Below are 24430 nucleotides of genomic sequence, written 5' to 3' on the forward strand. Positions count from 1 at the left end.
ACGCGACGCGCAGCCCCTCTCCAAACCCCGCAGAGGAGGTTTGCTAACGGAGGGACTTGAGGACACTCTCCCACACAGCCTGCAGCAAGAGGGCTCCGAGAGCTAGAAATTCATGCCACAGCTTGAAAATGTGCTTGGTAACACGGTAAGGGAATGCAGAGGTCTTTTGCGCAGGAAAGCCCATCAACACACTCCCACGCAGGCTGTCACCGCAAACACGCCGCCCTGAAATCTGCCTCTCTTGCAGGGAGCAGGACAGCCACCCTCTTAGCAGGCAGACGAGGAGCGCTCTCCCTCGCTTCGTGCCTGGCCGCTGCTCTCTTCAGACTGCAGCAGCCTCGGCCAGCGCCTCCCGACCACCCGTACCTTTGCTCCGTCAGTATCTCCAGGACGTTCTCCGCCAGCCAGATATTCTTTGCTGTCACATCCCCACCTGCAAGGGAAAAAGAAAAGCCAGTCAGATGAACGGGTGCGGTTCTGTTGCCAGACTCAGCTGAACCATTGACCGCTTCGATCCCTGCATCCCCAGTAAGGCACAGCTAATTAAGGAGCTTGCTCCCTGTCTGGAGCACACGCTCCTGCCCGGTCCCGCTCTGCCTGCCACACGTGCTTGGCTGTTCCTAGATACAGCACATTTCCAGGTACCAGTGCCTTTCTGTTAGGGGATCGAGGGAGTCTCTGCTCCAACAGTATTCTTGCAAAAGAACGGTGATAATATGGAGTCAGTAATTATCCTTCTGGAAAGCAAAGGAGAAGCCAGAAAGGGACGAGATTCAGTAGCTGGGAAAGAGAAAACATTTGCAGCTGCTGAGCCTACAAAGGAGAAACGGCGTCTGCAAAGAATGCCCAAACTCTCAAACAAAGGCCAGGTGTCAGAGTGGTGTCTCACGCCCTCAGCGTGGGCCGTCAGCACGAAGCTGGAGCCTTTGGCTGATGTCGCTGGGAGCAGAGCGGGACTCCTGCTCGCAGGGGCACGGAAAACGCCTAAAGCAGGCAAGCCAAAACAATGGGATCATAACAATTAAGGCATCGTAAAAGCGGTGAGAAGTGAGACAGCGGCGTCCTTCCAGAACAGAAGGGGCCCTGAACAGGGAGGTGCAACCGAGGGGAAACAAGGGATGCCTTCACCAGTGGTTTTTAAAATGTTCTGTGTTTACACTGTGACAACAGGGCCAGGGCAGCTTGGCTCGCAGTCAGGACTCTGTCCCCTCCCTCTCCATTCTTCCTCCCCTGAAGAGCAGACACGGCAATTTCCAACCCAGGCTGCCCAGCCCCGTGTCACAGGCGCGTACAATAAAAACACAATGTCAGGTTTTATGGTGGGACATTAATTCCTCCTTCGTGCACGTCAGTGGCCGGCACCAGCACCGAGTAGAGAACACGGAAGAGGCACCGTTCCTGTGAATCCGGAAAGGCGTGTGCGTGTGTGCACGGCTGTGGGGTGCTCACACCGAGGGCCGGGGGGAACTCACTACAGGCTACACTACGGCCAGCTCCCTGGAGGAGCTACTGACTTCACGTGGGGCGAAGCAGCCTCCTGCGTCTCTGATGAGGTACAGAGGAGCTGCATGCATGGCTCTTGCCACCCCCGAGGTCAGAGCAGGGCCTAAGGATGATCCTGGTGCTCTTGCGCAGTGCTACGGGGTGAAAGCTGGCAGCAACAGGAACCAATACACTTCCTGGCTCTTCCAGCGTTTGCCAGAAGCCTCCTGGCTCGCTCTGTGATTCACCCCTCGTAGAGGCTGTTGGGAGCAACAGACTCTTGAAGGCTTATCCTCTGCTCCATCCTCCCTGGAGAGATTTCCTCACCAGACAGGTTGGGGCAGGCTTGGTGCCTGCCAGTGAGCCCTGCTCCTGCCTGTCAGCTGGGCACAGAGACACTCGGGAAGCCTGTCCAGACCTGGCTGCACAGCAGCACCGGCTCTGGCTCCGACGCCAAGCGCAGCACGCCACGAGCCAGCCCTGGTTTGCCACCGACAGCGCCCAGCCCGCGGGCACGAGCAGGGGGGATGCAGGCAGCGGTCACCTCGCTCCTGTGGCACAACTCACCTGCAATCTGCTTCATGAAGGTCATGCAGACGCCATCCGCACCGAGCACCCCGCTCTTCACCAGCTCCCGCAGCAACCACACCAGCTGGGCAGAGGGAGAGATCAGTGCAGCTTTTGCCCCAGAACCCCCGACGCCTCTCCCCAACACCGTGGCTGCCTCGGCTGGCAAATGCCGCCACGTTTCCCTTCCAAAGGTGAGTCCTTAACACGGAGCAAAGGAGCTCCACCGATGCCGACTGCCCCCCAAGCCCTCCACATTCAAGCGCCCTCTGCTCATCCTCTGCCTGGCTGGTGTCAAAGGAGCGATTCCGGGGAGACGACCTTCTTCTCCTCACCTGGGTCCGACAAGTGTCCTGCAGCTTCAAGTACTTCTCCATCAGAATATGGTTGATCTTGTTGAGAACGATGTTCATGCCATCTCGGCTCACCAGTGCCAAGTCCCGGTAGCACTGCAGCAGAGAAGAGTGGGAGATGGTTACAGATGAAGGACCATGACAAAAAAACACACAATGGTTTTATCAAACCTGACCAGATAACAGCGAATAAATGAATCTCAGGGAAAGAACTTCAAGGCACGTAGAATCCCATGAGGTGACCTGAACTGGCACCCCAGGGCCAGGCAGGGAGAGCCGTGAATCCTCTGAGGCGTTACAAATTGACAGCTGGATTCACTGGATTTAGCCCCAGGAGCCAAAGGTTTCTCACTCCAGAACGGAGACTGTTGGGTGTCCCTGTCCCCCTCATCCCAGCCTTCCCCGCACCCTGCCACAGCTCTGGAGAGACCGACACTAGAGAGAAAAGACAGACAACGGTCTTTCAGGAAGGATCAGTTAATAAATAGTCACATCCAGATCGCTTAGGCCCCCCGCTGCTCCAGTCTCCCTGGCACCAGTGACAACTGGAACCACACTGAAGGTGCCCGCAGGACTGGGCGATGCTGGTTCGATACCACGGGAGCTCCATGGAGACGCAGGAGCAGAGGCAGATCGTCCCCACGCCACCCGCTCCTGCTCACACAAGACTTCCTGAGGTCAGACAGAGCTGAATTTGGAGACCATCTGGTTCAAAACCACGCTACCATGTCAGCTTGTTTTGGGTTAGAAATCCAGACATCCTGCCCGCCGTCCAAACCGGCAGATTTGGTGGGGCTCTGCTACGGGAAGAGGGAACTCTCGTAGGGAAAGGAAAGACTTTCTCCACTCTCATCTGCCACCAGCAGCCAGACAAAAGGCTGGCCAGAGAGCAAAGGTGCTGGCTCTCCCTTCCCCTCTGGTCAGGACAGCAGGGGGTGGAGGGTGATTAGGAAGTAATTTGCTAAGTGGTTCTGCATGAATGTTAATTTGTGCCAGTAAATGTCATGATATTCCAGAGAGCAGGGGTCTGGTCTCTGCATCCTCCTTTAGAGAGTTAATGAGGTCTCAAAAGATCGCTTTGATTAGACTCCCTGTGCTCAGGCTTTCTCCCTCCCTTTTTCATATAGCACTGCATAAAAAAAAAAAAAATCCCAAACAAAAAACCAGAATCCAAGAGGTATAGACTCTTTGGGGCCTTTAATTGCTTTTGAAATGCTAAATGAATACCCACAAAGCAAAGCCAGACTCAAAGTCTCCACACAGACAACTACCTGGCCAGGAAGGCACAACATTTCCCTCCGCTGCATCAGCTTTGGAAAAGAAACACATACATCACACCGATGGGAAAACGCGGGGGACAAGGCTGCTCCAGGATGGAGCCGGGCAGGGAGCAGGCGGGATGCCCGTTCCCCTGCGGTCTGCCCGGGCTCAGGCGAAGCTTTTGCTTCGTTTGGAAAACGCTGGGGTTGTCAGGCCCCTGCCCTGCCTGGATCCTGCCTCCCGTGCTTGATGACAGGACTACGACCACCCATCGCCCCTGGCACTTCCCCCTCACGGGCAGGTGCATTTCTGCACCCTTAGGAGCAGCGACGAGATGAACATTTTTCATCTTAGTAGCTTTTCTTGGTGGTCAGTAGCTGCTTCTGTGTTCAAAGAATTCACGCTTTTCTGGGTGAAAGACCCAGGCTTTGGTTTTCTGCCGGACGTGTGCGAGGTGCAGTGTCCACACCTGCATTTAAAGCCACCAAGAGGTCCTGTGATACAGCCCTGAGAGCGGGGATGAATTCCTGGCCGGCTGGGCTGATTCTGGCAGCATCCTCAGGAGAAGGGCTGGAACAAACAGCTGGAAGAGACACTCCAAGGGATTTACTTCTGGTTCACTATTTAAGTCCCAGGAGGAAGGACACCATAATCCTATTGCCTAGGGAAGTTTGGCAGCTCTTCACCTTGCTTACTGCGTACTTCCTCAAATCCCATGAGCAAACACTGCAGAAAAGCAGAACCCAAACCGCACCTACGGCGTTGCTGATCCCCGGCCCAAAGTACAACGGGCCAGAGAACAAGTCCCATTTCATCAGGGCCACGGCAGTATGGTGTGTCACCGGCCGGTGGCTTAGATGGGTCAGACTGGACCCCTGGCTAACCAGCCTCCGGCACAAGGATGGCAGCAATAATCCGAAGGAAGGTGCTTGGAGAAAACCTTCAGGGCTCCAGTGGCTGGGGGGTGGGGAGAGAACCTGAATTTCTTGATTATTGCCAAGGCTGCAAACAATCCATCGTCTCCTCCCAGCTCTCAGCAGATTGGAGCCGCCACTCGCCCAGGCCGGTTAATTAACAGGAAGGAACAAATGATAAATGTTCGCTTTAAATGAGAGGAGAAGAAACAAACACCACCAAAAAAAAAAAAAGAAAACAGCCATGGAGTGGAGGAGAGGGGCCCCCTCCCGCCCAGCACCAGGGCAGAAGAGGCACACGGCGGACGGACGCCGGAGGAGATGTCGGGGAAGGACTGCGCTCATCTGCAGGGAGGGCTCCGTGCACCCTGATCCCGGAGCAGAGTGTTAATTAAAGTGAGAGATGCCAGGCGGAGGAGGGAGATCTGCCGGATCAGTGGCTGTCACTTTGATATTTGAAGGCGGTCAAGTGTCCCTCCTCACAGCTGGACAAGTTGAGCACAGCGAATCTCTCCTGGCTGGAGCGTCAAGGCAACAAAGGGGAGGAGGAAGGCTGCGTGCTTCAGCCGACCCTCCGCCGTGGTGAGGCTGCGCCACCACTTTAATCGATCAGCGAGGGGACAGGGTAGCTCAAGCCCCCTCCCAAAAAGGAAGGGAGATGCTCGGCTTCCAGAGCAACAAGCGCTGAAATACCCTTAAATGCAAATCTGGCCAGCTACAATCTCTTTTTTTTTTTTTTTTGGCAAAACAGCAGGTCCCAGGAGCACGGTGAAGCCTGTGGGGTATGCTCGATTCAGAGCAGTACCCCTTCCACACCAGGCTCACTGGGTTCGACGCCCCCTGACACAGCGTTCCCGTGCTGACATCTGAGGTTGCGAATCTTCACCCGTGACCAGATGCGGGAACGGTTACTGCCGATGCCCGGAGCTGGCTGCGCCGAGCGTCCCGGACCCGCGGGCTTCTCGCTGGAGGATGACCAGAGCTCTGCCCCCTGTGTGATGATTTCAGAGCTCTCTCAAGAGTCTCGCAAGATGCTTTATCAGTCAGGCAAGCGTTAACCCCTCTTTGCAGGCAGGGAGCAAAGGCGAGGAGTACCTTCCCCCCCAAAAGCCTGGTAGAAAATCACTGACTGGCTTCCTGTCCTTGCTGTCTGGACGCAGGGCAGGTGGCAGCAACAGATGACATCAGAGCCCAGCAGACTGGCAGATCCAATTACTCCCTAAGAAAAGTAACGTGCTCCGCAGAGCAGATCTGACAAGAGCAGGAGGACCAGCCACCTCTAATTAACGTGGCCACGAGCAGCAAAGCATGCCTCCAGCCTGCCGTCTCACAGAGACGGCGTCGGCGCCTGTCAGCAGCTCGGTCGCGAGGGCACCGGACCGCTCACCCCCTCGCTCCCCTTTGCCAGGGGAGACCACAGCGGGGAACGTGCCGGGCAGGTTTCTCTCGGCCCCTCGTGGTGGGATGGCCAGCGTGCCATGCAGATGGAAAGCTGGAGCACGCCGGACTCGCTCAACCTTTGCTTCCAGTGCACGGAAGCACTGGCCCCACGAGTCTTAAGCTGAGTTAACGGTGTCTGCACACTCCCCACCGCATCCCAGCTGTGGTCCACCACATCCCAGAGGGGAGAAGAGCATTGTATGTGATGCAGAGGAGGTTCACCCTTTGGAAGACCATCCTGTAGGGCGCTGTGAGTCGGCAACTAGAGATATGCTTTGGCTCCCGCAGCGTCTTGGGAACAAGGATCGGTTAGCGGTGCTCAGCTGGGTTCAGCCTCTCCAGGTTTACAAGCCTTGTGCATGAGGCAGAATCAGGCCAGAGCCTAAGGACAGCAGGGCTGGGGACTCTGCGGTCAGGATTCAGGAAGGCCTTAAGCCAACAAGGAGAGAGAGCAAAACGCAGCCATCTAACCGAAGGGAAATCTGCCTCACACCAGCACCATAAGCAGTCAGGCCTAAAGACGCCCAGGAGAAGCACGTTTTGCTTTCACGAGGTGATTCCTGGAGAATGGAGCTGTACCTTCACTGACAAAGACTGTCCCATCTAGCAATGCCAAGGCAGCGATGAGTTCTGGGAGCTAATGCGGATCTATTGCTTTGGTGGAGAGAGCTCTGCCCTCATAGCAGTGATTAAATCAAGAGAGAATATTGCATGAGTCACCTTTCGGTTCAGCGCAGCGCCAGGATTTACAGAGCATCCCTAATGGCACGCCACTCGGCCGCGCTCACGGCAGACCCTGCTGACTTCAAGCGTCCACTTCAACCCTTTCAAACCCTCTGCAGCACCTGTTAACTGAAACCCATCCAAACAAGGACACCCGGGTCTCGCTCGCCACGCGCGGCCCTTCCAACACTGCTTTTGTTTTTCCTTGTACCTGCTACAAGTAGGTCCGGTTTCTAAAACAAAACATCAGTTTCAACTCCCTCCCTGAGCACCCCCAGTTTGCAGCAACAGCACCAAATCCACATCCAAGATCTTTAGAATACAAAACATTCATCCTCCTGTAGGTAACTACAATTTTAAACTCACAGTTTACAGCGTCGTTAAAAAGAGTTAAAAATTAAATCTGGTCTGTGAAATTAATAGAGGTGGACTGCTAAAAAGCAATTTTCTCTAGGAATTGAACATGTTCCTCCTCTAGAGTCTACATGATTATTTCTGCAGGCATCTACATCTGGCTTCCAGCACGCAAATCTGTTCCGGGCCTCCAAAGACAAGGCAGAAACTGGGAAAGGCCTTACAGTTTCTTGAAGAATCAGTACTTGCCTCCCACAGCGAAAAACAATTCATTCTAGGGCTGTGAAAGAACCCAGCTGAACTCCCGGCGGCAGCATCTGCATTCCCGCAAGCAGCGGCTGCTGCAGCCCCTGTGCCACGTGGACGCAACAAAACCAGGAACGTTCCAAGCAAAGTCACTGCCCCGCTACAATAAACACTGCTCAGCGCTGAGGGTTCCAGCCAGGCGCCTTCCGACGCCTGCACGAGACCCAAAACTTCCACAGCTCCAAATCCCCGGCTGCCTGGAAAGCAAAATATCTTGCGGACAAACTTTCCGCGCTCGCCGAGGGGCGCAGGCGTGCCTTACCTTCTGTGCCTGAGCGGGTTCGGTTAAGACCAGAGTGAAAAGACCCAGGCAGATCTCCTCATGCTGGGGGGTTCCTTTACATATCTGAGAGAGAAAAACGCAAGTGCCATCGGTGAGCAGGTGAGATGGGAGGTTAGAGGAAGGTCAGTAAAGCAACAGAAGAAGGAAACCCCTCTCGAGCCCCCCAACTGGGTGGTCAACGGAGCACCCAGCAGCCCGCAAGGAATTCAAAGCAGGATCACAAGGGAATACAGAAAACATACAGGCTCTCCCTAACATTTGTACCCCGTTGCAAAGCTGATGCTGGTGCAAACCTCTCAGTACCGAGAGCTTTCCAGTGATTTTAGTTGTGCCACTTCAGGATATCTCGTTACCGAGGGGCGACAAGCCCCCAGGCAAGAGCAGCAGCGTCCTGAGCCCCGTCCTGTGGCTGGGGACCTGCCCAGGCTCTTCCTACAGACTTTTCCGCAACCTGTTCATCCAAGTGGGAAAGCATTTTATGAGCTTCAGAGCCCTGAAATCCAGCCTGCGTTGCCAACCTTTTCCCATTAAGGGAAGGCAACTCTGTACCACTGACTCCAACAGCCCAAGGTGTTCTGGGGAGGAAAAAACGCAACCAACGTGTCTGAGAGCCCACTGACATGTCACACGACGGTTTTCCTTATATGGTAACATCTGCAGCTTGCTGGCAAGTATTTTAAGACTATGCAGAGTTAGAAATAAATGCTCCATCCCTCGGTAGAAAGGCTGAACCTGCCCTTTCCAGTGGTCCGCAGTCTGGCTGTTTGGAGGGCAGGAAAAAGCTGATTTGAGCAGCACACAAGTACAAAAACACAGGAGGAATGCAAACACCAGCAGCACATGCATAGCGACAGCCTCCTGCGTGCGTGCACACCTACAGAGCACTCGTATGCTGGGAGAGAGATGCGCTCAGCCAGATTTCAGCAAGAAATCGCACTGCAGGTCAGCTTCCAAAGAGGTGACTAAGACAAGGATTAAAGCCACGATGCTGTTTTGTCTGTAATAGCTCTGGGAATCCTTGACAGGCTGAGAGCCGCGAGAGCATAGCAGGCTCCATTCCCCAGCCTCCTCGTATCTGCCTGCTCCTTGTGCCTCGCTAATAGCTTGCCTGCCCGCTCCCTCAGACAGAGATCCGCGCGGGGACAATATACCATGAATTATTTCATCCAGGCAGGATTTCCCATCTCTCAAGGAGCTGACACTTACGTGAGCGTTCAGGGCATCGTTAGCTTCCCTCTCCGACAGCCCGTTGGTTAGCGAAGTCACGATGCCCACGCACCTCTCTAGTCTCTGAAACAGAGAAAAGCCAAACGTCACAAACTTGGAAGAATAAGTACGCTCGAGCGCATCCGCACCAAGACAAGATACAGCAGAGGCTGCTTTGACCCCCACCCGAACACCTGAACAGACGGACAAACAGCCAGCGACGCAACAGCCGTTCTTGGCTCGTGTCAAGGCCCCGAACCTCCTGCCAGCTGGAGAAGCTACTGCTTCACCAGCCTTCATTTATGCACAGGTTTGGGTTTTAAATACCCTGCTGACACCACTCAGAGAGCCAAAAAGTAAACGCGTGATTATTCAGTGATACTAATACTGATGTCACTTTGACACGAAGCCAAGACGCAGTCGTGCAAAGGCTGAATTTGAGGCAGGGTTGTCAGTCTTCACTCTGAGAGCGGAGCTGCGTCCCGAGATGACGAGCCGCCCCCGGCCCCCAGCGCAGGGAAGCCAGAGCTGTCATCCAGCAGCTCCGCAGCTCAAGACCCACCGCTCCCGTCCGTGTGGGAACCCTGGGCTGCGGGGCAGCAGCCTGGAAACCTTCTGTTCTCCTCACTTAACATCTGAGCAACTTCTGGCTGAGAATAAACAGCAAGAGCAGCTGTTTGCATGCGAGCACCGCGAGGGATGAAGCGATGGGAAGAGCCACAAAGTCAGGACTGGTAAGTTACAAGAGCGCAGCCATGAAAATACTGGAGGAGCAAACGGCAAAGGCGTCCACTCAACTTGAGAGAGTTCAGAGAGTTGTCCCCTCTTCACACAGGGCACGAGCAGCCCCACGCAGAAATGGTTTCTCCTGTCCAGCCGGCTGGGCACCGGTGGGAGCTGATGCCTGCCTCTGGTCCGGGGAAAGCGTGAGCAGAACGGGGTGACTCCGGGCACGCCGCATCCCGTCCCCACCTCGTGGTGCCATCTCGGGGACGGCGACAGAAGGGCCGCGTGGACTCGCAAGCTCATCACGTGCTCTCGCAGCAGCGATGACACCCGAGAGCCCGCAAACAGGTGGAGAGCAGGGTTCCTGGCTGTCAGCGGCTCGACCGCAGGGCTCCTTTAACGCCGGGGTCTCGCTCTCACGCTACGACTTGCACAGCGAGACGCTGTTCTAAATTAAACTCCTCCATAAACAGCTCTGTTGCTGCGCGAAGGAGATGCGCCCTGCCTTCTCTGCTGGTGCCACCACTTCCACGCCAGAGCTGTGGACCCGGCTGGACCGTTTCAGCCACGGCAGCAACTCGAGGGTCGCCGGCAGCCAGCAAAATGAGGTCTTGCTTTCCCGGAGTTTCCTTGGAGCCTGCAGTTAACGGAGCAGTGACCTGTTTGCACCAGGAAAAAGCGGCAAATGCAGCCCAAGACAGGCAATAAGCAGGTTACAAGAAGGTTATTTCTACACAGTCACTTCTTGATTAAAACGCAAACACATCGCCCCGATTATGGAACTGATTAGCGACTCCTTTGCATATCAAAGGGGCTGCAGTGAAGAAGCTATTGAGAAAGAGGTCAACAGTTCTCCACTCTAAGGCGATATGAAAGAAGATGTACTGGTCAGTAATGCAGAGATAATGCCTTTGTGAAACCGGCTTTGTTCCAGGCCCAGCGATGGCATTATGAAAGAGCAATGGGGCAAAACCCATGAAAATCTCAACTCTAAAGCAGATGAATTATTTGAAAGGGAGGACAAGATCCAGCGGCTGAAAACCAGAGTTAGAAAAATCCCAGTGAGAAATAAGACAACTTGTTGGCAGATAATGCAGCCAATGAACCACCAGAAGAGCCTTGCAAGGAAGTTCAGTGTCAAATAATGTCTTTGATCTGAGACCCACTGGGGGACTTGCAGGATCGGGGTTTGGTATTCCCTTCCTGGGGTACACGGGAGACGCACCAACGCGCTACTGCCAGGTAGGGAGGCTATTTGAAAAGAGTATTTCTACCTTTGAGCAAGTTTAACGGTTCACGTCCCTGTAACAAGCTCTGCTGCCTCTACCAAAACCCACGGTGGAACAAGACGACCATTTCTTTAACGCCTAGTATGAGACTTATTTTTACGAGCTCCAGTCCTTCCGATCACCTCTTTCTCCCCAAAACAGATGTGTTCAACTTACTGCCACCAGCAGCTCCAACGACTGCTAAAGGGAAAGACTGGAGGAGGTTTTTTTCCCTAAACATGGCAGTTTACTGCCAAAACTCGATGCGCAGCGATCATGCACGGTTGTTCCTGTGTACGCCTTGCTTCCTGTTTGTTGCAGTCTTTAACGCAAGAAACACGAAACTTGTGACAGTAAATCCATCAGCACTCAGGAGTATAATTAATACCCAAACAAGTTCCTCCCAGCTGACCGGGCTTTTAGGTAAAAGTGCTGCTTTCCAGTGGTTTAAGAGGGATGGGAGGAAGGCTTGCCGGATAAGAATGTCTCTGGAAAGTCTTCTTCTGGTACTTGTCTTTGCTCGGATACATTGCTTTCACCAAACCTGAGCTCCACCACGCTCGCCGACTCATGGTGGCTCCTTCCCAGACCCAATGCTCTCGAGGAAAGCTCTGGGTGAGCGCGCCCCGGACTCCAGCAGACCCCGCTTCGATAGCCTGGAGCCCATTTTCAAGCCCAACCGAAGGTCCCGGCCATGCCGGGCTCGCAGAGTTGCACGGGTCCGAAGCTGGGAACGTTCTGTCCAGACCTGGACAGGACCCAAAACACACACGGGGACCGACGACTGCTTTGAAGGAATATAAATACACTCCAAATGGCAAAGGACAGTTTCCAGACCTTGAGACCTAGTTATTCCAGTTACCACCCTGTTTTTCTCCTGCAATTGAAATCCAACATTCTCTGCACCATTTCGTGAGCCCCGAATACATTCGTTTCCATCACACAATAAATAACCAGTCTCTCCCACAAGTCTCAGAGTTCACAAGAGCATCGCCGCCCCCGTGGCACCAGGGAAGCCGGCCCTACGCCAGCTTTAGGGAGATCCCTGAACACTCGCCGAGTTGACCCTGCGAGCCCGGTGTAAACCAGCGGTACAGAAGGGCCCGAGCAACGCATCCGCCTCGCCCGGGTCCCTGCGCTACCGGCTCTTCCGCGGCTCCTCCACACCAGGAACAGATCCCAGGTGTCCTGGGGAGACCCCCAAACCTTCCCCACCTGTAAGAGAACCAGCTCTCTTTTCCCAGTGCAGGAAGTAAAGCTCAGTGTGAAGCAGGACAGCGCTGTGTAACTTGGGGCCTGGCGAACACAGGTCAGAAAGTTTCCCAGGTGCTGGAAGGATGAGTCCTGTTGGTGCTCAGCAAACTTCATAATCCTGCTCCGCAGCCTGCAGCTGCCCTGCCCGAGCGCAGCCAGGGCGAGGCGGGCAGGGAGACCCCAGCTGGGAGGTGGTTTCTGCATAGAGAGAGCCCCCTCCCCGCTCAGGGACGGGCGAGGGGAGCGGCGTGTGCCACCCAGCCTGCACCCCGCGGGGGGCCGAGCCCGTGGCCCCCCCTGGAGCCCCCCTGCCCCGAGCCCCGGGCACCTACCTCCTCCAACTCATCCTTGGCATCCAGAAGAGTGGAGACCAGCAACTTCCCTCCTCCTCCTGCTGTTCCCCCCTTCCCCTTCTGCATCTCCATGGCTGGGGGGGGCAGGACAGCCCCTATCCAGGGGGCTTGGCCTGAGAGGAGCCCCCCCTTTTTGCTTGGCGATCCCCCCCACCCAGCTCGTCCTCCTGGGAGGGCGGGGAGGGGGGTGTTTATGGGAAATACCCCCCCTCCGGAGCACCCCCCGCTCCCGCAATGGGGTGGAGGGGATAGGGCACCCCTGTCTGCTCCTCGGGGGCTTCACCCCGGACCGGGGGGGGGGGGGGGGGGGGGGGGGGGGGGGGGCGGGCACAGGGGGGGCGGAGGGCTGCCCCCCCTTCGCAGGGGTGGAGGGGCTGCTCTTCGACTGGGGCAGGCCGGGGACCTGCGGCCTGGGGCCGTGCTGGGGGGACCCGAGCTATGGGGGGGGCCCTACAGGAGGGTGCTGGGGGGCCGGAGGCGGGTCCCGGGGCGGGGAGGGGGTCCCCGTCGGCCGTGCCAGAGGAGGCCTGTGGGGAGGGAAGGCCCCGGGGGAGGCCTGAGGTGAAGGGGGGCCCCGGGGGGGCGGGCGGCCGGAGGGGTGACAGGTCCCCCGGCGCGGCGCGGTGCGGGGCAGGGCAGGGCGGGCGCTGGGGCTGCCGCCGGGGCGGGGGGGGGGGCTCCGCCGGGCGGCGGGGCGGGGGTCTCGGTGCCCGGGGGAGGGGAGCGGCGGCTCCGCACCCCCCGCCCAGCGCCGCCGACCGGAAGTCACTGGGAGAGGGACGGGAGGGCGCGGGGGGGAAGAGGAAGCGCACGGCGGCCGGAAGCGCCCGCCCCTCCCGTCCTCTGGCCAATGGTAGCAGCGAGACGTCTCGGAGTGACAGCGCGGGCGGCCGGCCTGCGGGGGCGGGGCCTCGGAGGGCTGCTCGACCAATGGGGCGGAGGGGGCGGGGCCTGTCCCGGGCGCTCCGCCCCCCGCTCCCGGAGCGCTGCGTGCGGCCGGGACCCCCGAGACCCCCCCGGGGCGGGCAGGGACGGGACCCCCGGGACGGGACCCCCCCCGGAGCGGGCAGGGACGGGATCCCCCGGGACTCCCTTGGGGCGGGCAGGGACGGGACCCCCCGGGACCCCCGGCACCCCCGGGACGGGCATGATCGAGACCCCCTTGGACCGCCCGGGCCCCCCCGGGACGGGCACGGCCGGGCCCCCCCGGACGTGCACAGTCGGGACCCCCGGGGCCCCCCGGGACCCCCTGGGACGGGCACGGTCAGGATCCGCCCGGGACCCCCCCGGAGCGTGCACGGCCGGGCAGCCGGGAGTCTCCCGGACCCCCCGGCCCCCCCAAGCCTCCCCCTCTTGGGCAGCCCCCCGGGCCCCCCAGCGCCCGCCCCGCTCTGCCTGCACGGCCGCCCCGTCCCGGCTCCTCCGCCCCCGCAGACCCGCCCTGAAAAGACACCCCCCCCCATTTTCTTGCGAAGTCCCCCCTCCCTGCAAGGGGGCTTGAGACCCCCCCCCGGGACCACCCGCTGCCCCGGTGGGACCTGGGTGCAGGGGACACCCAACGTGGGGTGCAGGGGGACCCAAAGACCCACGGCGAGTGCGTACACACCAGCTTTATTACAAAAATTAGAGCTCTAGTGACCCCCACGCGGGGTCCGGGGGCGCCCCCGGCCCCCCACGTCCCCCCCGGCCCCCCGCCGGCCTCGGCCCCGCTCCTCCGCCGGTGCCCGCGCCAGGGTCAAGGCCACGGGGCTGCTCGGGGACGGGGTCCCCCCAGGAACGGTTGGGGTTCAGCTTGGGGAGCGCGGTGCAGTTGGGGGGTGCGCCCAGCCCCCGGGCGCTGGCGGTGCCCCCCGCCTGGCCCCGGCCCGGGGGGACCCGTGGCGGTGGTGCCGGGAAGGGCCCTGCGGGCCCTGGGTGCTGCTGGGGGGGGTCAGCCCCGGGTGCTGCTCCCGCGCTCCCCCAAAAGCCAGTACGTCCTCACCTTCCCCTTGCCCTGCGGAGAGAGGGGGGCGGGGGTGAAGGGGGTGCAGGGGGTCCCCATTGCCCCAGGGGTCGGGGTGCAGGGGGGTACACGTTGCCCCAAGCATTGGGGTGCAGAGGGGGACCCATTGCCCCAGGGGTTGGGGTGCAGGGGGGGCCCATTGCCTCAGCAGGTTCCGGGCGCAGGAGGGCACCCATTGCCCCAGGCATTGGGGTGCAGGAGGGGGCCCATTGCCTCAGTGGGTTTGGGGTGCAGGGGGTCCCCATTGCCCCAGGGGCTGGGGTGCACAGGGCACCCATTGCCCCAGGCATTGGGGTGCAGGAGGGGGCCCATTGCCCCCGGGGTCAGGGTATGGGGGGTGCCCATTGCCCCCAGGGTCGGGGTGCAGGGGGTGCCCAGTGCCCCAGCAGGAGCAGCGTCCGGGAGGGAGGCATTGCCCCAGTGGGGTTGGGGTGCAGGGGGTGCTCATTGCTCCAGCGGGGCTGCGGGATGAGGACGCGGGGGGTCCCAGCTGGGGGGACCCCACTGGGGCAGCCGTGGGGGGGGCTGGGCTGGCGGGGGGGCCGGGGCTCACCTTCATCTCCACGTCACCCCGCAGCTCCAGCTCGAAGCAGCCGAACTCCTCCAGCACGGCCTTGGTCACCGCCGAGATGTGGATCTTCAGGGCTGGCGGGAGGGGGCCCCGTCAGCACCCACGGGTGTCCGGCCCAGCCCCAGCCCCGTCAGCACCCATGGGTGCCCCTCACCTTCCCCGTTGGACTCCATGCGCGAGGCCGTGTTCACCGTGTCCCCGAAGAGGCAGTACCGGGGCATTTTGAGACCCACGACGCCGGCACAGACGGGTCCTGTGGGGCGCCCGGTGAGCCCCCCCAGCAGCCCCGAGCCCCGACCCGGCCGCCCTCGCTGCGGGCTCCCGCCCCCGGTGGTCCCACTGTCCCCCCCAGGTGCCGGTGTCCCTCCCTCTGTCCCTGGGGTCCATGGGAGGGCTGGGTGCCCCCCTGCCCCATCGGGTGCCCTGTCCCCCCATCCCTGCTGGGCCACGTGAGTGCCATGTCTCCCCACCCCACAGACCCCTGGGGCTGCCATGTCCCCCCTACCCATGAACCCACATGGGTGCCATGTCCCCGTCCCTGCTAACCCACATGGGTGCCATATCCCCATCCCTGCTAATCCATATGGGTGCCATGTCCCCGTCCCCATCCCTGCTGACCCATGGGGTGCCATGTCCCTGTCCCCATCCCTGCTAATCCATGTGGGTGCCATGTCCCTGTCCCCATCCCCACTGACCCATACAGATGCCACATCCCTGTCCCCGCTGACCAATATGGATGCCTTGTCCCCATCCCTGCTGACCCACATGGGTGCCATGTCCTTGTCCCTGCTGACCCATGTGGGTGCCATGTCCCCGTCCCTGCTGACCCATGTGGGTGCCATGTCCCCATCCCTGTCCCCACAGACCTGTATGGATGCCTTGTCCCCATCCCCGTCCCCGCTGCCCCATCTGGATGCCACATCCCTGTCCCCGCTGACCCGTGTGGATGCCGATGCGCAGCTTGAGCTGCTGCTGCGGCCGGTGGCGGATGCGGAAGGAGCGGACGGCATCCAGCAGCGCCAGGGCCATGCGGGCCACCTCGCGAGCGTGCAGCTTCCCGTTGCGCACCGGCAGCCCCGACACCACCATGTAGGCGTCCCCGATCGTCTCCACCTGGGTAGGGGACGCACACACCGCCGGGGACACGCTGTGGGTGCGACGCCAGCTCTGGGGTGTCCAGCGTGACCCACGGTGCATGCATGTTCATGCATGTGCATGCGTGTGCATGCGTGTCCTCACCTTGTAGACGTCAAAGTTGTCGATGATGGCGTCGAAGCAGGTGTAGAGGTCGTTGAGCAGCGTCACCACCTGCATGGGGGTGCTCTCGGCCGACAGCGCTGTGAAGCCCACGATGTCACTGAAGTAGATGGTGACGCTGTCGAAGGCCTCCGCCTGCACCGTCTCCCCCCGCTTCAGCTGCTCCGCCACCGAGCTGGGGGCGCAGGGGGTGGGTGAGGGGGGGACACAGCCCCCCAACCCCTCCTGGGGGCACGGCGTCCCCAGCCTCCAGCCGTGCCGGGGGGTCCTTGGGGTCTCCAGCCCTCTGAGGACCCCCAGCCCTGAGCCATGCTGGGGGTCCGGGGTCATCCTTGGCACCTTCAGGTACCCCAAGCCCCAAAAAGCCATGGCAGGGGGTCCTTGGAGGCTCCAGCCCTCCAAGCACCCCCAGCCCTGAGCCACATAGGGGGGTCCTTGGGGTCCCTGGCCTCTTCAGGCACCCTGAGGCATGCAGGAGTCTGCAGGGGTCCCCAGTTCCTCCAAACACCCCTGGCCCCAAGCCACATGGGGATCCTTGGGGTCCCCAGGGGGTCCCCAGCCCCTCCAAACACCCCCAACCCCAAGCAACATGGAGGTCCTTGGGGTCCCCAGGGAGTCCCCAGCCCCTCAGACACCCCCAGCCGCAAGCCGTGTGGGGTCCTTGGTGTCTCCAGCCCCCCCAAGCATCCCCAGCCGTGCAGGGCATCCATGGGGGACCCCAGCCCGGGGCGGGCAGGGGATGCCAGTGTGGTGCCCCGGGGTGCCCAGCAGTGGGGGGTGCACAGAGGGCCGGGGCCCCCCCGGTGCTCACTGGGGCAGGATCTGGTAGAGAAGAGCCTCAGCCTTGCCCTTCTCCTCCAGGTAGGCTTGGGTTCGCTCCTCCACCAGCTCCTCCAGGTTGTTGGCGTACTGCTCCATGCGGGACAGCAGGTTGTCCAGGATGTTGCTGCTGCTCTCCCTGCGGGCAGGGGGTGAGCACCCACCTGGGGACCCTTTTCGGGGTCACCCATCACCCACGGGGCTGGGGGAGGTGGAGGTACCTGTTGAACTTGCGGAGCTGGACCTTGATCTGGTTGAAGTCGGGACGCTCCAGGACGTCCTCAGCCCAGCAGTGCTGCATCAGCTGGCCCAGCTCCTCCATGTGGCACCCCACGTTGGCCGAGGGGCGGAAGCTGGGGCGCTCCCCGCTCTTCACCCGCTCAATGATCTCTGTGGGGCCAAGCACCCGTCAGTGGGTCCAAACACCCATCAGTGAGTGCAAACACCCATCAGTGGTTCCAAGCACCCATCGCAGCATGTCCAAGCACCCATCAAGTGAGGCCAACCACCCATCAGCCGGTCCAATCGCCATCAGCTGGTTCAAGCACCCATCAGCAGGTCCAATAACCCACCAGCAGGTCCAGCCACCCACCAGTGGGTCAAACCACCCATCAGCAAGGCCAACAACCCATCAGGTGACCCAAGAACCCATCACAGCAGGTCCAAGCACCCATCACAGGAGGTCCAAGCACCCATCAGCTGGTCCAACAACCCATCAGCAAGTCCAAGAACCCATCACAGCAGGTCCAACAACCCATCAGCGGGGCTAAGCACCTATCACAGCAGGGCTAAGCACCTATCACAGCAGGTCTAAGCACCCATCAGCTGGTCCAAGCACCCACCAGTGGGGCCAAGCACTCATCAGCTAGTCAAACCACCCATCACCAGGTGCCTGGCACCATCGCCCAGCCCTCCTGCTCACCTTTGGGGCTGAGGTCCATCCCCTCCACGTAGAAGACGCCGTTGCGCAGGGCGATCTCTTGCAGGATGATGCCGAAGCTGTAAACGTCGCCCTTCTGCGTGCCGCGGGCCGGCGGCGTCTCCATCCGCAGCAGCTCGGGCGCCGTCCACAGCTTCTCTGTGGCACCAGGGAGGGGGCTCAGGCCGGGCAGGGACCCCGGGCAGGGGCTGCTCCTGGGGAGGGTGGGTTGAGGAAGGCAGGGTGCTCACTGGCGAAGAGCGCGTGGGAGTCCTCGCCGTCGGGGGCCACGCGGAAGCTCTCCAGCCCGTAGTCTGTGATCTTCAGCACGAAGCGGCTGTCCACCACGCAGTTGGAGGACTTGAGGTTCCCGTGGGAGACGATCACCCCGTTGTGCAGGAACTGCATCCCCTGGCAGGGCGGAGAGCGGTCGGACTTGGTTGCCCCCCCCCTCCGTGGGAACGGGGTCCCCCATGGGAACTGGGTGCCCGGTGGGAACCGGCTCGTTACCTTAACGATGTCATGGGTGAGGGAATAGCGGAACATCCAGTCCAGCGTGATGCTCTCGTTCTCCAAGATGTCCTGGGGACGGCAGGGTCACGTTGCTGTCCCCGCACCATGGACGGTCCCGGGATGGGGGACAGCATCCGTCTGCCCACTGCGGTTGGCTCCCTCCCGCCCCGGGCACCGGCAGAGCGGCTCTGGGCAACCCCGACGCTGGGTGATGGGCACCATGCAGACCTGACGCTGGGTGATGGGCACCGGGCAGCCCCACCGCTGGGGGTTGGGCACTGTGCAGCCCCGACGCTGGGTGATGGGCACTGGAAGGAGAGGCTCCAGCCCCAGATGGCTGCCAGGGAGCCGGGGCCCCGCCGGTACCTGGAGGCTCCCGCGCGGGCAGTACTCGGTCAGGATGCAGATGTTCGGGGGGTCGGTGCAGGCGCCGACGAAGCGGGTCAGGTGCTCGTTTTGGATATCCCGCATCTAAGGTGGAGCAGGGTGTGGGACCAGGCTGACGCCACGTCCCACCCACCCCACCCAGGGGATGCCGGGCTGGGCACCCCTATCCCACTGCGCGGCGCCGAGCCGGGGTCCACCTACGTGCTTCAGCTCGAACAAGACCTTGCGCGTCAGCTCGATGCGCTTGCGGTTGAGGTGCTTCACGGCCACGAGGTTGCCCTGGGGAGATACGGGGTGATGGGTGCCCGGCGGGGTGGTGGGTGCCCAGCCCCGCTCCCACACCCCCATACCTTGTAATATGCCGTCTTGGCGTAGACCTGGAACTGCCCCTCCGCCGTCATCAGCGAGCCGTAGTTGGAGCCCCTCTGCGGGAAGGGACGTGGGGTGAGCCCGGTCCCTGGTCCCCATCCCCGGAGCAGGGCTGGGGACGGGATGGGTGCTCACCAGGGAGAGGGTGAGCTTGCTGCCGGCGCTCCGGAGGTGTTTCTCCAGGCTGCTCATCTGCACGTCCTCCCAGCGGATACGCCACAGCTCAGCTGCCAGCTCCTTCTCCAGCTGCAGCTTCCTACGCCGGGAGGGCAGGGTGAGACCCCCCGGGTCTGTGTGTCCCCCCTCCGGCCCCGCCACCTCCGGGGACAGCGGCGCAGCCTCGGGGTCCCCCTCCCCACCCCCGGCACCCCCACCTGTAGATGAAGAAGGAGGTGATGGTGATGGCCAGGAGGATCAGGCTGACCACGAGGGACAGGACCTCCAGGGTGGACAGGCTGGCTGCACAGCGAGAGGAGGGCAGTGAGGGGGTGGCGGGTGCCCGGGGCGGGGGGCTCGTGCCGTGTCCCCCCCGACACCACTCACCTTTGTGGCACAGGGGGTTGCTGTTATCAAAGCCGCAGGGGGGGATGTCAGAGGGGACCGCGTTCCCCGGCCAGTGGATCTCACGCCCCGGCACCATCTGGATCTTCTTGGTGGTGCCGTTGTAGTTGGCCACGATCTTGGGAAGGGGAGGGCAAGAAATGGGTGGGGGGAGGCCCCCGGCCGCCCCGTGGGACCGGCTGCCCCCGCGCCGGGGCTCACCTGGAAGTCCCCCCGCGCGGGGTCCATGTCCCACAGGGAGTAGTCGCTCTCCCGGTCCCCGTTCTCGTCGATCTTCAGGAAGCCGGTGACGCCTGAGGATGGAGGGTGAGGGGCTGGGGGGGAACCCCAGGGACCCCAGACCATGGGTGGGGGGTCTGATCCCAAAATATCATCCTGGGAGTGGGGCAGGCAGGAGCCTGGCGGGCGGCACCCAGCTGGGACGGGGACGGGATGGGGACGGGGCTCACCGTAGAAGGTGCGGTTCCACATCTGGCGGGTGATGGCGGAGGCGTTGGTGATGGAGCCGCCCCGCTCCAGCGTCTCATTGACGGCCTGGGCGTAGAGCAGCACCCCGTCATGGAAGGCGGCCGCGATGAAGTTCATCTGGGGGCACGGGGATGGCTCGGGGACGGGGCGCAGCCGGGGGTCCCCGTCCCCTCATTCCCAGCAGCCACAGCTCATCCCGCAGCTCCTCATCCCCAGCAGGCTTGGCTCCAGCCTGTCCCTGGCTCCATCCCGTGTCCCCCTGTCCCCAGCTCCATCCCATGTCCCCTTGTCCCTTTGTCCTCAGCTCCATCCCGTGTCCCCAGCAGCTCCAGCTCCATCCCATGTCCCCTTGTCCCCAGCTCCATCCTGTATCCCTGAGCAGCCCCAGCTCTGTCCTGTGTCCCCCAGCAGCTCCAGCTCCATCCCATGTCCCCTTGTCCCCAGCTCCATCCTGTATCCCTGAGCAGCCCCAGCTCTGTCCTGTGTCCCCCAGCAGCTCCAGCTCCATCCCATGTCCCCTTGTCCCCAGCTCCATCCCATGTCCCCCAGCAGCCCCAGCTCCCTCCTGTGCCCCCCTCGCCCCGTGCCCCCCAGCTTTCCCAGCCCCGTGTCCCACCAAGCCATCCTTCATGGAGAAGTTGAAGTGGGTGTGCGCCTCCTCCTTCAGCCGTGCCAGGAAGGGCCGGTACTCGGGGTTTTCGGGCTCCTTGTAGGTGATGATGGTGACGGCCTGGGATGGGGACAGTGGCTGGCAGTGGGGCTGGCGGGACCCCGCCAGGGACGGGGACCCTGCCCGGTCCCCTTGGGGATGGGGGTCCCAGGCTGCGGGCAGGGGCTGCCGGCCTTTCTGCCGTGCCTATTAATAGCCTCTGCTCCAGGCAGCGCCGGAGCTGGGACCTGGGGCCATTAATCTCGTTTCCTTCCTCCTCGGTGGCTGCCAGCAGCGGGGAGCGAGTGGGGGAAGGCGGGGGCTGCTCCGCCAGCTCCGGCACCCACCGCGGCCCCGCTCCCTGTGCCGGGGTGCGCACACGTGGCTGGGTGCCCGTGCACATGCACACGCGTGCGTGGTGGGTGCCCGCGCACGTGGCACACGTGGGTGGGTGCCCGTGCAGAGCCCCGGGCTCACCTCGAAGGCTTGCCGGGCGCTGGCGTCGTGGCGGTCCCCCCGCTTCCAGGGCCGCTGGGGCTCGGGGAAGCGGCTGCCCTGCAGGCTGGCCCCAAAGATGTCGATGTAGAAGAAGGCGTAGTCGCCGCGGGTCAGCCCCTCGCGCCCCGCCTGCAGCATCAGCTCCCGCAGCGTCTCCGGGGCGCAGCACACGTAGACGACTGCGCGGGGCGAGATGGCTCATGGCACCCCAAGACCCCAGCCCAGCGTCCCGGGGGTCCCCGGTTAAGGCGCGATACGGGAGGGGACGTGCGGTGGGTCGTGCCGCCGAGCGGGCGGAGGGCGGCCAAGCAGGATGCCAGGTAGTGAGGGGGTCCGGACCCCCGCTGCCTGCCCCCCACCCCGTGCCCTGCCCTCCCCTGCCCTTTGCCGCGGGCGCCAGGCCGAGGTTTCCTGTTTTCCCGACTCTGTTTCCTCCCAACTGCGGCCCAGATCGCCGGCAGAGATTGATTTTCAGCAGCATGGTGACCCCGGTGGGTGCCGCATGCCCCACCGCCATGGTCCCCTTCGGCACGGGGTCGCGGTGCTGGTGGGACCCCGGGGCGCTGCCCGGCACAGAGCACGGCTGTGCCACCCACCAGGGCCGCAGGGCCCCAAAACAGCACCCGTCGAGGCCAAGCAGCAAGATGGCGAGGCCGGGGACGGCCGGGCGCCACCCACCCAGTGCCAGCCCCGTCGGCACCCGCTCCGCTGGTGCCACCCGGGACGGCTCCGACTGGAGCAGCTGGCAGGGACGGGGACGGGGACGGAGCCAGACTGGGCCACCGGGATGGAGGGGAGCGGGGCAGGTGGCCACGCTCAGCAGCTCCCGGTGGGGCACGGTGCGGGTCGGGGGGCCGGGGGGGTCGGGGTGCGGGACCGGGGCAGCACACGCGTGGGCAGTCATGCAGCACGCCCGTGTGCAGCCGTGCAGAACCGTGCACACCCGTGTAGAGCTGTGCACACCCGTGTACTGCCACGAACACCCATGCGCAGGTGTGTAGAGCCGCGCACAGCCACGCTCCCTCGGGCAGAGCCGGGCAGAGCCACGCACACCCGGGCAGAGCCGCGTAGAGCCATGCACAGCCGCACACAGCCGTGCTCACCCGGGCACAGCCGTGCACACCCGTGAGCACCCTTGCACAGCCCTGTAGAGCTGTGCACAGCCGCACACACCCGCGCGGAGCCGTGCACACTCGTGTACACCTGCGTGGAGCCGTGTAGAGCTGTGCACACCCGTGTACACCTGTGTGGAGCTATGCCCACCCGTGCCCCACGCCGGCCCCCCCCGGCCGCCCCGGCCCCTCTCCCGGTGCCGGTGCGGGGCGATGCCCCCCCGCCGGCGTGCGCGTGCCCCCGCACTCACTGCGCCCCTTCTGCTTGATCTCCTGGATGATGAAGGAGAAGTTGCCACCGTCGCGGAAGACGACGTCCAGGACGGTGAGGTTGCGCAGGGTGGGCAGCTGGACGTACAGCCCCTCGGCGGCGAAGAAGTACGGCCGGTCGTCCACCTTCTCGTCCCAGTAAACCAGTAAAGCCCGACGGGTCCAGTTGAAACGACGATGGAGCTGCACGCCCAGTTCACCCAGTTTACGGTGACTGGGACCGGCGCGGGTGGTCAATCCGAATTCCTCTCGCTTGTCGTCGAAGCCGTGGGCTTCGGCACCCGCCGTCACCAGTGGAAGCCGCCAGTGGCTGGTGAACCGGGCGACCGGTGCTGCCGTGTAGACGCAACCGGGTCCCAAAAAAGCGGCGGGGTGATGAGCGAGCCGGAGGTCGACGGCGGCCAACGGCGCGGCCATTTCGGAGCAAACACCGTGGCGATCCTCGCTGCTCCCGAAAACCCACCGTAGGGTAAAGCCGGGTAATAAATCGGGACGGGCGTTGACGGCGGCGGCGGCTAACCGCACCGCCGGCCCCACTCGTGGCCAAGCCCACGGGTAGGTGAGGTTGCATTCCGGTAACACCACCGCTAGAGTCAACGCGGTCGTCGCCGCCGCCGCCGCCGTCACCGCGCCGCAGAGCACGGCCAGCACCGCCAGCATCGCCCACGGAGAGTGGCTTTTCCCTCCCGTGGCGGGGCTGAGCCTTTCCTCCCCCCCCCCCCCACCCACCGGTGACACAAAGGGCCGTTATCATCCACACCGAGCTTAACTCTTTCCTCCCCGTCCCCACGGCATCCACAGAGGACCGGGATGGAGGATGGGGCCGCCCGGTGGTGGGTGTGGATATTCCCACCCGTGGCAAGTGGGGTGGGATGGTGGCGAGTGGCCGCGGTAGCCGGCGCGCGCCGGGACACGCCGTACGGCGTGTCCTGGCGCGCGCCGGCTACCGCGGCCACCGGGGTTCTTCCAGCACGGTCACCCGTGGCGGGGGGCTAAGACCTGACAAACTCATCAGCAGGCAGGGATCACCCCGCAATCCCACGCTCCACCGGGCTTCGGGTGGTCCCGAGTGGGCTCCGGGGTAGGGGGGGGACACACACGGAGGGGACTCGGGCCCCGCATCCCGGGCACGGGGAGATTGCCCCGCTCCGAGGGTTGCGTGGCTCCCGGGGAGGTGCACAGCGCTGCGGGGGGGACACGCGTGGCCCCGGCCGTGCCGGACCGGGTCAGCCTCAGCGGGGAGGCGCGTTAGGGAGCGCCAGAAGCGGTGGCAAAAATGAAAGTGATTAATTAAGGTGTTAATGAGGGGGAAAAAAACCACCGGTGGGGGGTGGGAAAAACGCTACTAGCAGAGGATGGTTTCGATCCATCGACCTCTGGGTTATGGGCCCAGCACGCTTCCGCTGCGCCACTCTGCTTGTTGGTACCGTCGCCCTATCGGTGCCATAGGTACCTATTCAACTTACGCGCATGCGCACTGAGCGCCCGGGCCCCTCCATTCATGAACTTCGTACTCCCTCCAGCGGCCGCCCGCCGCCCAGCGCGC

At 62.3% G+C, this 24430-nt stretch overlaps 2 protein-coding genes and 1 non-coding gene across 3 annotated transcripts in view; all 3 read right to left on the reverse strand.

Annotated features, from left to right (window-relative positions):
* Positions 1–13225, reverse strand: part of INTS3 (integrator complex subunit 3) — a 42563-nt gene extending 29338 nt beyond the window's left edge. The window contains exons 1-6 of the mRNA XM_009471404.2: positions 12469–13225; positions 8889–8972; positions 7662–7745; positions 2385–2498; positions 2050–2134; positions 367–433 (exon numbers count right to left, since the gene is read on the reverse strand). Of these exons, the coding sequence (XP_009469679.2) occupies positions 367–433; positions 2050–2134; positions 2385–2498; positions 7662–7745; positions 8889–8972; positions 12469–12561 (527 nt within the window). The 5' untranslated portion in view covers positions 12562–13225. The remainder of the gene's footprint in view (positions 1–366; positions 434–2049; positions 2135–2384; positions 2499–7661; positions 7746–8888; positions 8973–12468) is intronic.
* Positions 13226–14156: 931 nt separating this feature from the next.
* On the reverse strand, positions 14157–23569 carry NPR1 (natriuretic peptide receptor 1). The gene is made up of 21 exons (XM_087772296.1): positions 22866–23569; positions 21482–21681; positions 20972–21085; positions 20337–20472; positions 20089–20180; positions 19870–20005; positions 19701–19785; positions 19462–19582; positions 19308–19382; positions 19159–19236; positions 18937–19041; positions 18568–18639; positions 18309–18468; positions 18061–18216; positions 17360–17528; positions 17131–17277; positions 16302–16494; positions 16001–16175; positions 15217–15315; positions 15045–15136; positions 14157–14482 (listed from the first exon to the last, which is right to left on the reverse strand). Exons 1-21 carry the CDS (start codon positions 23542–23544, stop codon positions 14420–14422), a joined length of 3147 nt encoding a protein of 1048 aa, XP_087628422.1. The 5' UTR covers positions 23545–23569; the 3' UTR covers positions 14157–14419.
* A 661-nt stretch (positions 23570–24230) lies between these two features.
* Positions 24231–24302, reverse strand: TRNAM-CAU (transfer RNA methionine (anticodon CAU)). The gene has a single exon. It is a non-coding gene; the product is annotated as a tRNA-Met (tRNA).
* Between the last annotated feature and the right edge of the window lie 128 nt (positions 24303–24430).

This window comes from Nipponia nippon, unplaced genomic scaffold, assembly GCF_047370975.1.
Source record: "Nipponia nippon isolate SJK-2023a ecotype South Korea unplaced genomic scaffold, ASM4737097v1 scaffold_36, whole genome shotgun sequence".
NCBI classification, from domain to species: domain Eukaryota; kingdom Metazoa; phylum Chordata; class Aves; order Pelecaniformes; family Threskiornithidae; genus Nipponia; species Nipponia nippon.

Excerpts from the sequence above, each read along its gene's own strand:
- NPR1 (XM_087772296.1), bottom strand. The coding sequence starts at position 23,544 with ATGCTGGCGGTGCTGGCCGTGCTCTGCGGCGCGGTGACGGCGGCGGCG. Across the intron at positions 18,217-18,308 it reads CTCCCACGCGCTCTTCGCCA|AGAAGCTGTGGACGGCGCCC; the intron begins GTGAGCACCCTG and ends CTGGTGCCACAG. Across the intron at positions 16,495-17,130 it reads CTCTACCAGATCCTGCCCCA|CTCGGTGGCGGAGCAGCTGA; the intron begins GTGAGCACCGGG and ends CTGCGCCCCCAG.